This window comes from Pelophylax lessonae, assembly GCF_965119305.1.
Source record: "Pelophylax lessonae genome assembly, chromosome: 12".
NCBI lineage: Eukaryota > Metazoa > Chordata > Amphibia > Anura > Ranidae > Pelophylax > Pelophylax lessonae.
Genome location: NC_138779.1, coordinates 88,431,311 through 88,447,369, shown reverse-complemented (window position 1 = coordinate 88,447,369; position 16,059 = coordinate 88,431,311). Strand labels below are relative to the sequence as shown.

At 42.8% G+C, this 16,059-nt stretch overlaps 1 protein-coding gene across 1 annotated transcript in view; it reads right to left on the bottom strand.

Annotated features, from left to right (window-relative positions):
• The window catches only part of UBE2J2 (ubiquitin conjugating enzyme E2 J2), a 53,276-nt gene that overhangs the window by 13,913 nt on the left and 23,304 nt on the right, over positions 1-16,059 (bottom strand). The window contains exons 3-5 of the mRNA XM_082273193.1: positions 10,235-10,275; positions 8,178-8,280; positions 5,065-5,203 (exon numbers count right to left, since the gene is read on the bottom strand). Coding sequence (XP_082129319.1) covers positions 5,065-5,203; positions 8,178-8,280; positions 10,235-10,275 — 283 coding nt within the window. The remainder of the gene's footprint in view (positions 1-5,064; positions 5,204-8,177; positions 8,281-10,234; positions 10,276-16,059) is intronic.

Sequence of the window (16,059 nt, the reverse complement as noted above, 5' to 3'; positions counted from 1 at the left end):
TTTACTGTGAAATTACTGGTTTGAAGTTAAAACTTCAGAAATATGTCCGTTAAGCCACCTGCTTGAGTAGTTTTTGAAAATATAGAAAATTACCTTAAAAACAATATATAATAAGTATTTGTATATTACTTACTTATGATAATTAACCACTTGCTACCCAGGCCAATTCTGACACTTCTCTCCTACATGTAAAAAATCATTTTTTTTTTCTAGAAAATTATTCAGAACCCCCAAACATTACACACACACATATACATATATATATATATATATATATATATATATATATATATATATATATATATATATATATTTTTAGTTGGACTGTTTTACTGTTTATTTTCATGCATTTCACCTTTTAGTAAATAACACTGAACCCTTTATGGTTTACTTGTTTATTACTGAATATTACTGTTCTATTTCTGGCTTCAGAAAATAAAGAGACATGTTTCATTTTTTCTACAATCTCTTTATTGTCATCTTTGCTAGGAATATTGTTTCCAGCATCAACAGAAAGGGTGACTGAAAAACATCTTAACCTCCCTGGCGGTCTGATTATGTCAGGATTTCTGTGCTAAAAGCGGTACATTCTTTTGCATTGAAATCTGTTGCTTTATATTAAAAAAACTCACCTTCCCCTGCGACCCCCCCCCCCCCCCCGCCGTCCTCCCAGCCGATGCCGGCACTGGTCTTCAGGTTTGCTTCCCTGCGAGCGTTGCGACGCAGGGGGGTGAAACCGGCGGCAATTTCAAAAATGTAAATGCATTAAATGACATGATACAATAACACGATACAAAGTTGTGATCCTAACGGATTACACAGTATCATGCCTTTTCACCACAGGATTGCACCTGGTGACTTTGCCAGTGCCCTGCCTGTGCTTTTCCAGTCCTTTGTGCCTGGAAAATAGAGAACAACCATGGCGTCCAAAAAGCGTTCTTTTTGCGCAAAAGTGCTTTTAGCGGTCGCTGTTTTCCAGTTAGTCTAAAAGCGCTTTTGCGCAAAAAGAACGCTTTTTGGACGCTATGGTCATTCATAAAATTTCCAGGCACAAAGCACTGGAAAAGCACAGGCAGGGCACTGGAAAAGTCACCAGCTGCAATCCTGTGCTGAAATGGCATGATACAGTGTAATCCGTTAGGATCACAGCTTTGTATCGTGTCATTTGTGTATTTACACTTTTGAATTTGCCGCCGATTCCACCCCCCTGCGTCGCAATGCTGGCAGGGAGGGAACCAGAAGGCAAATGCAGGCAATCGGCCATGCACAGAGCGGGGAGAGAGTGTAAAGACGCCCGGGAGGACAGCGGGGAGGACAGTGGGGGAGTGCAGGGAAGGGGAGTAACATTGCAGGGTAATCCCGAGTGTGGCTCGGGGTTACCGCTTTTGGTACTGAAAGTTAACCCCGAGCCACACTCGGGAATACCGCTAAGGAGGTTAAAGGGACAACTGCAATCGCCTACATAATGAGAATCAAATACGTAACTTGTGAATATATAACCTGTGTGTATCTGGCACTGATAGTAGCCAGTGCCTCACCAGCCACTGACCTCACCGCACGTCCCTGAAGTACACTGCTCAAAAAAATTTAAGGAACACTTTAAAAACACATCACATCTCAATGGGAAAAAATATCATGCTGGATATCTATACGGATATGGAATGTGTTAGGAAGGAAAGGATGCCACATCGTTTAACAGAAATGAAAATGATCAACTTACAGAGGGCTGAAATCAAAGAAACCCCCAAAAATCAAAGTGAAAAAATGATGCAGCAGGCTAGTCCATTATGCTGAAATTTCATTGCAGCAACTCAAAATGGTACTTTGTAAGGCCCCCACGTGCTTGTATGCACAACTGACAACGTCGGGCATGCTTCTTTTGAGATGACGAATGGTGTCCTGGGGTATTTCTGCTTAGATATGGACCAGGGCATCACTGAGCTCCTGAACAGACTGAGGTGCAACCTGAAGGTGTCAGATGGACCAAAACATAATGTCCCAGAGGTGTTCTATTGGATGTAGGTCAGGTGAGTGTGGGGGGGCCATTTAATGGTGTCAATTCCTTCATCCTCCAGGAACTGGCTGCACACTCTTGCCACAAGGCCGGGCATTGTCGTGCACTAGAAGGAACCCAGGACCCACTGCACCAGTGTAGGGTCTGACAATGGGTACATGGATTTCCATTCTGATACCCAATGGCAGTCAGGGTGCCATTGTCTAGCCTGTAGAGGTCTGTGGGTCCCTCCATGTATATGCCTCCTCCCCAGACCATTACAAACCCACCACTAAACCAGTATTGCTGAACAATGTTACAGGCAGCATAACGTTTTCCACGGCTTCTCCAGACTCTTTCATGTCTGTCACATGTGCCCAGGGTGAACCTGCTCTCATCAGTGAAAAGCACAGGGCGCCAGTGGCAGACCTGCCAATTCTGGTGTTCAGTGGCAAAAGCCAATCGAGCTCCACGGTGCCGGGCAGTGAGCACAGGGCCCACTTGAGGACATTGGGCCCTCAAGCCACCATCATGAAAACTGTTTCTGATTGGTCAGAAACATTCACACCAGTGGCCTGCTGGAGGTCATTTTGTAGGGCTCTGGCAGTACTCATCCTGTCCCTCCTTACACAAAGGAGCAGCTACCGGTCTTGCTGATGGGTTATTGACCTTCTACGGCCCTATCCAGCTCTCTTAGAGTAACTGCCTGTCTTCTGGAATCACCTCCATGCTCTGGAGAGACGAAAACTGTCTGGCAATGGCACGTATTGATGTTCCATCCTGGAGGAGTTGGAATGCCTGTGCAACCTCTATAGGGTCCAGGTATAGCCTCATGCTACCAGTAGTGACACTGACCCTAGCCAAATGCAAAACGAATGAAAAAGTCAGAAAATAGGGAAACAAATTTAAGTGGCCTCCACCTGTAAAACCATTCCTGTTTGGGAGGTGGTCTATTATTTTGCCAATCTAGTGCCCCTGTTAATTCCATTAACACCAAAACTGCTGAAACTGATTAACAACCCGCTCTACTTAACGGACCAGATCAATATCCCAGGAGTTTAATTGACATGATTCTATACTCAGATTAAAAAGCACTCCTTTAGTTTTATTGAGCCGTGTATTTAATCCTTTTAGAGTATCTCATCCAAATTAAAATTTTCCAATTGCTTATAACTGCAATTGCTTACAATTTGACTTGTATCTTTTTGCAGACTTCTGGGAAAATCAGTGAGCCAATCACACAAACAGGAAATTACATTTCCGGGGGGCATTCTGTATACCAACTGTGTACGGAAGGCCTCCAGGGTTGCCATAAAAACCTAATAGTAAAATGCCCTATACCAAGAACGTTTTTTTCTATATAGGGCCTATCTTATGTGATATAAATCAAATGGATTATTTGGACAGGCTTGCTTAGAACAAATTAAAATATTTTTTTTCCCCACAGCCAAACTTTCAAATTCCTTTTGTGCTTTACCATAACACCAGAATACAGCTATTAGTACTGGGAACTTATTTCTCCATAGCCGACCTATTGTCACGAGTGTAAATGGGCTCTTGAAACAAGCCTAAAGCATAGTCTGATCAGGAGTTAACGCAACCCTTCTACCAGTTGCTTCTGAAGATTCACTGAGCCCATGGGGCAGCATTCATGATGTGTAAAAGTACAATGGACAGTATCTCAGCAGGACATAGTTGTACAGTTAATATTGTTGGAAAAAAAAAAAAAAGTCTGCCAAATTCAAACTACTACAAAACCTAGATTGTGGTCTACAGAAAAGCAAAATAAATCCCCACTACAGCAAATGCTGCTAATCTCGGCATGCAGAAACAAATAAATTGCTTTCTGATCCCCTCCAGGGTCAGTCTAAATTCCCAGTATGCATATATTCTTAGATTATTCCCTATTAATTAGAACGCTGGATATTATTCGTTGTAGAATATTGATTTTGCCATAACTATCAAATGTGGTAAACCATTTTACAAATTGAAGCTAAAACTACAGGCCAATATTAAAAAAAACAAAAACAAAAAACACACACACAAAAAAAACAGCAATACATTACTAAAATATATATTTTTTTTAAATCCAAGCAGTAGAAGTACCTAGATGTGATTTGGTATCAGCGTTGTACAGTCCCTGTAAAGCAAAGCTCAGACTATGGGGGAGGGGAAAGAAGCTGCATATGTAGCCAATGAGCTGTGCAAAGAACATGCTGATAGTAAGAGAGAGCATATTAACCGGGGGGAACTCTTCTGTGTGCAGTTTCTTCTTTCACTGTCTAGTCACAGGCTGGGAAATGGGAAACACCTGTAAGATTTAATTTACTCCAGCAGAGAAAAAAAAAAAAAAAAAGAAGAGGCAGGGCAATGTGATTTACCTAAATTTCTCATGCATCCTGCGAGAATGCTAGAAGAGGTCGGTGGGACGAAGCTTCGCTTGCAAGTAATTTTGTTCGGATATATGCGAGCTTCTGCAGAAACCTCAATGTGCTTTTCATCTAAAAGGCTGTGGGCAGAGCTTGGTGTGACTTTTCACTGACTGGGCCATCAGTGCTGCCAAAATCTATAGCAGCTACAGAGGCAACAAGGATGACACTGCAGAAGAAAAAAGGGTTTCAACCTATCAGTGAAAGTACCTATCCATCCATTGGAATGTTTTAGGGGATACCTACAAAAACAGAGCCAGGGTTTATTGGTATGGGTAGCCTACAAAATGAAATGTACACAACATGTAAAAAGATGGGAAATGTTAAGGGCTAGCCTAGCCATTGTTTTTGCACAGCCACATACTGAAAGGTCATCAAGAACTCTACTGTCTGACAAGAAGAAGAAGAAGAAACAACCTGCCCTTCAGGATGACTATGCAGCCCCAACAAGCTAGTCTTTTCAGGTGGTAGTGGGTCTTTACCCTGCCTAGCTTCTACAAGTGTCACTGCAAGCAACAAGTGGAATGACCGTCATTTTCCAAGGGGTGTTCCAGGGAAGCAAATCACACTTCAACGCCAGAACTACAATAACATTCCTTTGACTAGAGATCCTCTATCTTAAATCTGTAATCACACACTTACAGTAAAGTCTGAGGTCTCTATGCTGCCCAGGGTGGGTCCTTTCTCCACCATGAAGCTGAGTAGACCTGTGAGGATTGTCGATACCGACCACGCTGGATTCCATGTGTCTGGGTGGAAGTCTGTGATCGAAAGGCAGAGTCTGCAGAAGGCAAGGGAAAAACACATCAGAATGCCAACGTGGTCATTAAATGCTAAAACAATTGGGATTTTTTTTTCAATCTTAAATGGAGGAAAAACATTGTATTTGTTGGGCTTGGCCTGAAAAAGGAAGGCAATTTAGATTTGAGTATTGAACTCTGACTACCAGTGAATACCAGTAGCTTCATAGACTCTACACACCCTATTACACTTGCAGGCAGCTTTGTGGGTCCACAATCCCAACCTTGCTAGCTCATAACACTCCTTATCCAAACGCAGCGCCTCTCCTTGAGGAAATTGCATTATTTGAAGTTGGCCTTAATGTCACAGGCTCCTATTTGAGGTTGCGCTTCCTAAAACATAAAGCTCTGGACAAAGCTGAGTGAATTACACATTTCGAGTATATACACATTTTGAATATATATATATATATATATATATATATATATATATATATATATATATATATAGCATTCTTAGTGCTGGTAATTACACATCAGTCCTACCAATCATGCCAAGCACAGTTGAGTGCACTGATCATCCAGTCATACGCATATACCTGTCTCCCACTGCCAGGCAAGCTACAGTATGTGCCTCTTTAATTTAATGCCATGTGACACATCTTTATACATTCAGCCATTTGCGCTGCAATAGTAGCAAGCTCTTACTGGAGTGTCATGCAAGGCCTTTCTGTCTCCTGGCTTCAAGTAGCAAGGGATTTTAGAACACAAACTTCTCTTCAACAAGATGAATGCCTGTATAATTATGTCATTTGTTATCATAGCTTTCCTACATCATAATGCTTAATAGAGAGATTGACTCTTGACCTCTTTAAAGGGTTTGTAACTGTAAATTTTGCTTTGCTGCCAGCCCCTCACTTTCAAGCTCCCATCCTGCACTGTATACATTTTTACAAGAACCTAAGGCTCTAAATACCTTTTTGCAAAGTGTCTTCAGGCCGGTCACTTGACTCCTGGCCGCTCTGCTATTACTATTCAGGGCTACAGCAGGAGGAGCCGAGCTTTTCCTCTAAAGTCAACCGGGAGTCACGTGACCGGCCTGAAGCTACTTCACAAAAAGGTATTTAGAGCCTTAGTTTCTTACAAACCATTCTATAGTTCAGGATGGGAGCTTGAAAGAGAGGGGCTGTCAGTAACATTGTACTTTTTTTATTAACAGCAGCAGAGGGAGGCAGAGACAGACACAGGCTCCCGAGTTGACAGGCAGGGAGGGGAGAGAGGAAAGCAAAGCTGCGGATGACGGAGGAATGAAGGCAGACCACGGTAGTCCGAGCTCAGTAGCCATGATTATCATGGTCAGCACTGAGCGGGGAGGGCAGAAACTGGTAGGATCAGCCTGGTTTTTTACAATTTCCAGAGGGGCAGGTTAGAAAACACAAGCACTGCGCTGTTTTACCTGCTATAAGGAAACAGGATCTCTAGTTTTGATTTATTTATTTTTTAAGGGTAACAAACTTTATATGGCTATATTTAGGGTTTTCCACAATTTTTTAACGCGTATGTACTGTAACCACTTGCTGACCATATACTTAACATATATGGTGGCAAGGATGCTCTCCTGCACTACCGGGTTTGGGGCCCACTCCGGCTGTGATTATTCACAGCAGGAGCCTGTCAGCAGGTACTGTGGACTTGATATCCGCCACCAACCGCCGATTGTTCGTTACACAGGCAGAATGGTAGTTTGCCTATGTAAACAAGGCAAATTGCCCTTCTGTCAGTGGGGAAGGTATTGATCCTGTGTTCCTGCAAAACAGAGACACGGATTTATGCCTTCTCTTAATTCAATCACCTCCCACAGTTTGATAATACACCAGCTAGGAACACATTTAACCCTTTGATCGCCCATGTTAACCCCTTCCCAGCCAGTGTCATTAGTACAGTGAAAGTTTATATTTTTAGCACTGATCACTGTATTAGTGTCACTGGTCCCCAAAAAGTGACAAGCGTCAGTGTTGGACTGTCCGCTACAATATTGCAGTCCCGCTATAAGTCACTGATCGCTGCCATAACGAGTAAAAAATAAATAGAAATTCCATTAAAAATAACCCATAGTTTGTAGAGGCTATTACATTTGCGCACACCAATCACTAAACGATTATTGGGATATTTTACCAAAAAATATGTAGCAGAATACATAGTGGTCTAAATTGATGAACAAAATAGTTTTTTTTTTTCACATTTTTTTTTTCAATTTATGTTCTCTAGCAGAAAGTAAAAAATATATTTTTTATTTTTCCAAAATTGAAAGTCTTTTTTGTTTATAGTGCAAAAAATAAAAAAAGGCAGGGGTGATCAAAAAGCATCAAAAGAAAACTATTTGTGGGGAAAAAGGGCATCAATTTTATTTGGGTACAGTGTTGCACGACTGCCTAATAGTCAGTTGAAGTAGCGCAGTACCGTATCGCAAAAACTGGCCTGGTCATGAAGGGAGGTATATCTTCCAGAGCTGAAGTGGATCAAAAACATTTTTTTGCATTTTTAATAGAGACGAAGAGCAAGCTTAAAACATCACCTATTTTTTATTTTTTTTTTTTGCTTCTTGTGTCCCATTAGAGGGATTTCCCTTCACTTCCTGCATCAAAGACGCAACAGGCAGTGAGAGGAAAGCTCTATAATTAGAGGGTAATCTCAATTCCCAACAGCTCCCATATGGAAGATGTTGCCTTGCCTCTTTTCCTGTTGACAACTATTATTTTGGGGTTTTTCCACTTTCTGTCCCAGTGACAATGGGCAAAGGAAAATTAGAAAGGAGAATCTGTGGAGTCACAGATAGAAATAAAAACTTGACTGCTTAAAATCCTTCTCTACTCCATTAAAAAAAAAAAAAAAAAAAAGCTTTGGCAACAAAATTCATTTTAATACTCTATTTTATAATTGGGCAAGAGCTCTTCTATGACCATATTTCTCAACTCATCCCCTGACAGTTTGATGTTGAAAAAGAAATATTCCTACCGTGTGTTACATTTAAACCGTCCATTAGGAGTGATCATATAAATACTAGGTGGTTTAAAGGGGAATTCTCTTGGAAATATTAGTTTCCCATGATAGTAACCACCTGCAAAAGAGAATACATACTATAATTAGAAGACAAAAACATCTCAGATGCACAATAAAGTCTCTGAAATAAGACAAAGCGATCAGAAGACATTAAAGAGTATCCTTAATCAAATCAGAAAAGAAAAAAAAGCTTCCACATCTGCCCTGACCAAGATTTTATTCTGCAACTGAAATTCAGCTCATTATTTGTTCTTTGCAGCACAGATTCATTTAAAGCATAGTCCACCTTTAGGGCTCTTTCACACGGGCGCTCCGTGTGTCCGCAAATCATCCTATTTTTTTGCGGATGATTTGCGGACATAATGTAAGTCAATGGCATTGCGGATGTCAGCGGAATACCATCCTCTGACATCCGATTTTCTTCCTTTCAGTTCTGTTCCGTTTTTTGGAACGGAACAGAACCCTATTTTTTCATCCGTTCAAAAAACGGAAAGGAAGGAAAATCGGATGTCAGCGGTGTCACCCGCTGACATCCGCAATGCCCATAGACTTACATTATGTCCACAGATCATCCGCAAACGGATGGGATGATATGCGGACTTACGGAGCGGATGACACAAATGTCATCCGCTCCGTGAAAAAAAAAAAAAAGTCCCGCAGCGGAGCTTTCACACGGAGCGGCCTTGTGAAAGAGCCCTTAGGAAAAATGTAACAAATGCAGCAATAATAATAACATTTTTGCCTTCAGGCCTGCAGATAATTGCTACTGCAATCAATGTTATGTGGGTGCAATGCACAGGCTCTTGCAATGTGTACCCCCAGCCCCGGGTCTGTACGGCAACTTGCCATTACCACCCTGCTGCTGGAATTCTCGAAGTCCTTGTACTACGGTTGTAGATAAGACATGCAATCTTTTCATTCAGCAATTCCTATGAATGGATGACGCAGATGTGTGGAAAGAATGAAGACACAAGAAGCACTCAGATTATGGTAAGGAGTGAATGGCTTTGTGATTCTGGGCATTATGTAAGCTACAATGCCTCTAAGCTATTACACTCCTAATAGGAGTAGAGTATGAAATTAGGTCCAAAAGGTTGACTTTAATCCTGATCTTTCTCTAAAATGCCACATTAATCGAAGGAAAGCCATTATAAGAGAATATGACTCGCTGTCATGCTGATGCTATGGCTTCAGTATGCTGAGACAATGCACCAAAACAGGACGTAACAAATTCTGACTTTTCTCAGACTTGCATTTGCTGCATGCTTGTTCTAGGTCTCTGACTGAAAAGTATTCAAACCAAACCCAGCTAGGCAACTAGCATTTTCAGGAGGCCAAAAACTGCCAATTTTCCAAACATAACATATGTGCTTCTTGTTCCTCTCCTGCCAACATCTAATCTGTATAAGGCAGCCCATAGAGGAGTCAGTTTTTTTCATTCAGCAGATTAAACGAAAAAAAAAAAAAAAAAAAACTGACCCGATTCCCCCATTCAATGCTATTGTTTTCTGCCAGTGGGGAAATTTCGATCTTTGCAAAGCTGGCATAAAACACCCTAAACCATGGGTGTCCAACCTTTTGGCTTCTCTGGGCCACTGAGTGTAGAGAAATTTTCTCAGGCCGCATATAAAAATATATACTATAGTTAAGGTATACAAGTAATAAAACGCCACCGCGCCCACCACCCCCCCCTCCCCCAGCACTAATTTAACACAACTAGTGGATGATCCCCTCCAAGGCTGCCTCTTTGGCCGTGCCCCCGACTCGACTTCCTTCCTCCCCAGCAGAAAAAAAAAAAAAAAAAAAAAAAATTTTCAGGGGGCAGTGGGCCGCATTGCCTGCGGTTCAGGGCCGCAGGTTGGACATGCCTGCCCTAAACCAACATGTTCGGGGCCCTCCCCTAATCCTAGGAGAGAGGGAGACTAGATCGGACCAATGCAGATCCAGATAAGAAAGTAGTGATTTTTATTGTGATGATGCAAAATGAAAGCTAAATATTACAATTATCTTACCTTCATAAGGGGTCATCTCGGGTCCTCGAACCACGTAGTGCCTAAAGAAATGAAAACAATTAATGAGTCTGAACCCAGGGTCTACTTTTCCTAATTCTTCATCTTATAAACTAGTCAAAATTAAGATGTTTTATGGAGTTTTCTGTTGGAGAATAAGGCAAACATACAAATATAGATTCAGAACTTCTATTTCCAGACCATCATCCTATTGTACCTTTATTTTGTGTACATACCCTCCTTGACTGAAACTGTGCTTATATGCCTGCCACTATCTGCCTGGAGTTTGCATGTTCTCCATGTGTGGGTTTCCTCCGGGTACTCCAGTTTCTTCCCACACTCCAAAGACATGCTGGTAGGTTAACTGGCTCCTGTCTAAATAGGCCCTAGTATGTGTATGTCTGAATGTGAGTTAGGGACCTTAGACTACGCTCCTTGAGGGCAGGGACTCATGTGAAAAAAAAAAAAAAAATAGGATTTTTTGACTTATCGTAAAATCCATTTCTCTGATGTTCATTGACATGGACAGCTCCTGATATTCTTAACCATTGGGTTATACTGCCCCCTACAGGAGTAGGACACTAGGCAGAAAAAAAAAAAAAAAAAAGGTCTGGCTACGTCTATGGGCAGTCCTAGGGGGTATACTCCCTCTCTCTGCTATAGGTACTCAGTTTTGTTACAAGCAGTGTCAGAGAAAAAACAACTCCACAGAGGGGTGGGTGCTGTGTCCATCAATGAACATCAGAGGAAGGGATTTTACAATAAGTCAAAAATCCCATTTTCTATTTTGTTCACTGACAGACACAGCTCCTGATATTCTTAACCATTGGGACATCTCAAAGCAGTGTTAAACAGCAAAAAAATTCCAAGGCTAAAAACAGTAGCAAACCAAGCAACAGGGGCTGAACTAAAACAACTTTGAGCCCACCTGAAAAAAAAAACAAAAAAAACAAAATACACCCTCAAAGAGGACCAAGTCCTCTAAACATCAGCCTTCAAAAAGGTAGACACCATCAGTCCAGCACTCGCATGCAAGTCCGGAGGAATGGACATCTGCTGGACAGCAGGAGGTGAATTGCAGCCTGCAGTCTCTGGAGTTTGTGCAGAGGAAGGAGTACTCTGGTTGAGTCAGACCCAGATAGTCTAGTTTTGGGGAAGGAACCATGGCAGACTTCTGAAGATTCAGAATCCAGCCAAACTTCCTCAGGATCCGTATGGAGATGTCCAGGTTTTCCACCAGCGCAGTAAGAGACTACTCATCCAAGTAGCCCAGGACCGTGATCCCCTGCTGACGTAACACTGCTAGCACCGGTGCCAACACTTTCGTGACGACCCGAGGAGCAGAGGCGAGACCAAAGGGTAACGATACAAAACGGATAATGCTCCTCTCCCACAGCAAAGTGGAGGAAGCACTGGTTACGGCCACATATTGGAAGGTGAGGGTAAGCATCCTTGATGTCGGTGGAGGCAAGAAAATCCCTCAATGCAGGAGAGACACCACTGCGCAAACAGACTCCATTCCAAACTTCTGCACTTGCACTAGCAGTTCAGCACCTTGCTTTCTGGGGACTGTAAACAGGTTTGAGTAAAACCCCTGAAAACCTTCCTAAGTTGGAACAGGGACAATATCCTCTTGAAGTAACAGGTCTTGTCCCGCCCCAAACAGACCCTATAAGCTGTCTGGGGACAGGTGCAAGTTGGAAGGAAAGAACCTTGCCGGGGGACAATCACCCCTTGCAGCACAAGGTCTTGCACCGCCCCAAAGAGAGCCTGTAAGCGGACCAGGACAGTCGCACGTTGGAAGGCAAGAACCTTTCCAAGGGGAAGAACAGAACCCGAACTTGTAACTGGACCTGGAACCAACGGAGACGTCCCCCACCCCAGATACGGGTGAGGGTGCACCTTCGATCTGAATGGGCCTTGTCCTCGGGTCTGGAGAAGCCCACTCTTGACTTGCCAGACCAAGTTCGCTTGGATCCTGGGCTTTGATCCTTTGTCATTCGACCCTGAGGGACAAAAAAAACTTCTTATGAGCAGAGGAGGAGGGCCCACATCTAGAAAGAGGGTCCTTGCCCTTAGTAACCTGTAGAAGAATGGTACTCTTCACCCTGTGAGCCCTTTAATGATGTCATCCAGGGTAGAACCAAACAGGCGATCTCCTTAAACGGGAAGATCAGTCAAGACCTTTTTAGAAGTCTGGTCCGCAGACCAGCATTTGAGCCAAAAAGACACACTGAAGGACCACTGTCAAAACAGAGCCGAGCCACTAGGGGAGCCGCATCCAAAGAGGCATCACAGATAAACTGCAGCCCCTGGACCAGCTGGTCCGCCAGCTCAGCAAAGGCAGGGGGGAGCAGTTCTCCCTCCAGGTCAGGGCGTAAAAGCTTAGCCCACTCAGTCAGAGTCTGCGACACCAGGGCAATGGTGAATATAGGCCTTAGTGCCGAACCAGCTAGGGTGTACATACTGCGGGCCACAGCCTCCGCCTTCCTGTCAGCTGGGTCCTTAAAGGCGGGGGAGTCTTAAAATGGAATCATGGTTGCCTTGTTCAATCTGGAAACTAGAGGGTCCACCACCAGTGGAACAGTCTACTTCTTAAGAAGGGACTTCTAATAGGGGTATCGCCTAGCAAAGTGCTTAGGGACCCCAAGGGGAAGCTTTAGTCTTCCCTACTCTGTAGTGACTATTCTGTCAAAATAGGAGGGGAAAGGTTACACCTTTGCTGCTCGCGAGGCGTTTAACTCGCAGGCCAGCTCCCATCCAATGGGGCTATGTCGCGGCCGACCTATCGTGGAGCTGAGGTCTGCGCACGCTCGCTGGCCAGACTGGGGGGACCACTAGATCTAGATTATCCAGCCCATCGCCCAGTCCAGCAGTTGATTGTGGAAAAACCAGGAGGAAAAAAAAAAAAAAAAAAATCTAGCTAAAAAAAAAAAAAAATTTTGCCAGGACCAGAGATCTCAGCAAGGCCCTAGGTCCTTACTCCTGACTAGGTAGAAAAAAAAAAAAAAAAGAAGGAGTACAAATAGCAGAGATAGAGAGAGTATACCCCCTGGGACTGCCCATAGGCGTAGCTAGACTTTTTTCTGCCTAGTGTCCTACTCCTGTAGGGGGCAGTATAACCTAATGGTTAAGAATATCAGGAGCTGTGTCTGTCAATGAACGAAAGAGAAATCTAATATTATATTAGTATATATGCATGTAAAGTGCTGCGTACATTAATGAGCTATATACAAGTACCTACAATAAATGTACGTTTACACACCTTTAAAAAAACATTTATAAAAACTGAAAAATAGCAGTTATAGTTAAAACAACACTAACATAAAAACTAAAAAGTGAGAAATAGCTGCCGATAACATGCAAAACTATATATACACACAGTGCCTTAAAGTATTCATACCCCTTGACATTTTCCACATTTTGTCATGTTACAACCAAAAATGAAAATGTATTTTATTGGGATTTTATGTGATAGACCAACACAGAGTGCCACATAATTGTGAAGTGGAAGGAAAACGATAACTGGATTTTTGTCTTACCGTAAAATCCTTTTCTCTGAAGTCCATTGACAGATGCAGCTCCATATAATTCTTGACCATTGGGTTATGCTGCCCCTTACAGGAGTAGAACACTAGGCAGGAAAATGCTTTACCAGGCCTATACCAACACACTCCACTATAAGCTTCAGTTTAGCTGCAAGCAGTGTTTAGAGGAAAAACCCCAAACCACTCAAGATAGAGGGGCGGGTGCTGCGTCTGTCACTGAACTTCAGAGAAAAGGATTTTACGGTAAGACAAAAATCCAGTTTTCTCTATCGTTCATTGACAGAGGCAGCTCCATATAAATTCTTGACCATTGGAACGTCCCAAAGCAGTATTTGCATGGGGGGAAAACAATGCAGAAAAAGAACGTAATTCCCAACAAGGCTAAAACCGAAGTCAACCAGAGAATATAGAGCTCAACCAGGAACAACAGGAGCTCACCTGGACAAACCCCCTCAAAGAGACAAAGTCTCTTTTAAAATAGCAGCTTGCAAAACCTTGCGGCCAAAAGAAAAATCCAAGGATTTCAACACACATAAAATTTTGTGAACGTGTGCACAGAAGACAAAGGTGCCTCCTTGCAAACTTGGATCACTGATGCCTGATGGCGAAAAGCCCAAGAAGCACTCAGCAACCTAATAGAATGCGCCTTCACAGGAGAAGGTGGAACCTTCAGTGAATAAGCCTGAACCACCGTCTGCCTGATCCACCTACAGACGCATCCAATCCCTTTCTAGGTCCTTCCATAAGGACAAAAAGGGAATCTGATTTCCTTAAAGATTCAGTAGCCGCCAGGTAAACCCTAATTGCCAGAACCACATCCAGAAAATGCAAAGCCATATCTAAGAAAGCAGCAAAATGTCTTCATTTAGATGGAACTCAGAAACCACCTTAGGAAGAAAGGACTGACTAGGTCAAAGTACCACTTTATCTCTGTGGGCCACCAAATAAGGCGAACGTCAGGAAAGTGCCACCAATTCCGATACTCTGCGAGCAGAATTAAAAGCCATAAAAAAAGTAAACCTTCTGAGACAAGGTAAGCAAAGGAATCTCCCTAATGTTCTCAAAAAGGAAGTTATTAAAGAACAAACAATACCAAATTCAGATCCCACGGAGGTAACGGGAATTGCCTCGGAGGGGCCACATGACGGACCCCTTGGATAAAAGTGCAAATTAACGCATGCGAGGCTAAAGGATGTTAGAAAAAGACAGCCAAGGCCGACACTTGGCCTTTAATAGTAGCCAAGGCCAACTTCTGTTCGAGACCTCTTTAAAAAGGAAAGTCAAGATCCTAACCACCGAAAAAAGGCGAGGATGCACCTTCATGGACTCACACCATGAAAGGTACGATTTCCAAGTACGATGATAGATCTTCCTGGAAGTAGACTTCCTGGCCTTCAACAGTGTAGGAATCACAGAGTCAGAAAGACCCCTATCCTTCAACACCTGGCTTTTTAACAGCCATGTCATTAAAGTCAGCGACTGTAAAGCAGGACGGAAGATCGGTCCTTGAGAAAGCAGATCTTCCCTGAGAGGAAGTCTCCAAGGAGCATCGGCGAACCAACCTTACCAGATCTGCATACAAAGACCAGTGAGGCCAGTCTGGGGCCACCAGAATCCCTTCCACCTCTATTCGGTGCAGAATCCTCGGCAGGAGCTTTAGCGTTTTGGTTATAAAATTTAGCAAAAATTGGATTTTTGACTTACCGTAAAATCCATTTTTCTGATGTTCATTGCCGGACACAGCTCCTGGTATTCATAACCATTGAATTATACTACCCTGCAGGAGTAGGACACTAGGCAGAAAGAAATTCTGGCTACACCTTTGGCCAGTCCCAGGAGTTTTACTCCCTCTCTCTGCTATAGCCACTCAGTTTTGTAACAAGCAGTGTCAGAAGAATAATAACTCTGCAGAGGTGTGGGTGCTGTGTCCATCAATGATCATCAGAAAAATGGATTTTACAGCAAGTCAAAAATCCAATTTTTGCTAAATTATATAACCAAAACTAAGAAAATGCATTTTCTTTTACAAAATTGTCAGTCTTTTTTCATTTATAGCGCCAAAAACACACAGTGAAGAATAAATACCACCAAAAGAAAGCTCTATTCGTGTGAAAAAAGGACAAAAATTTTATAAGGGGACATGATGCATTGATAGTACTCAAGGCCAGTTTCTGCTCATCTATCTGTTGAAGGATAGTCAAGATCCGTGACACTGAGAAGAAACCCAAGAGACTCGCACCACGCAATGTACCTCTTACACGTACGATGGTAGAGCTTCCT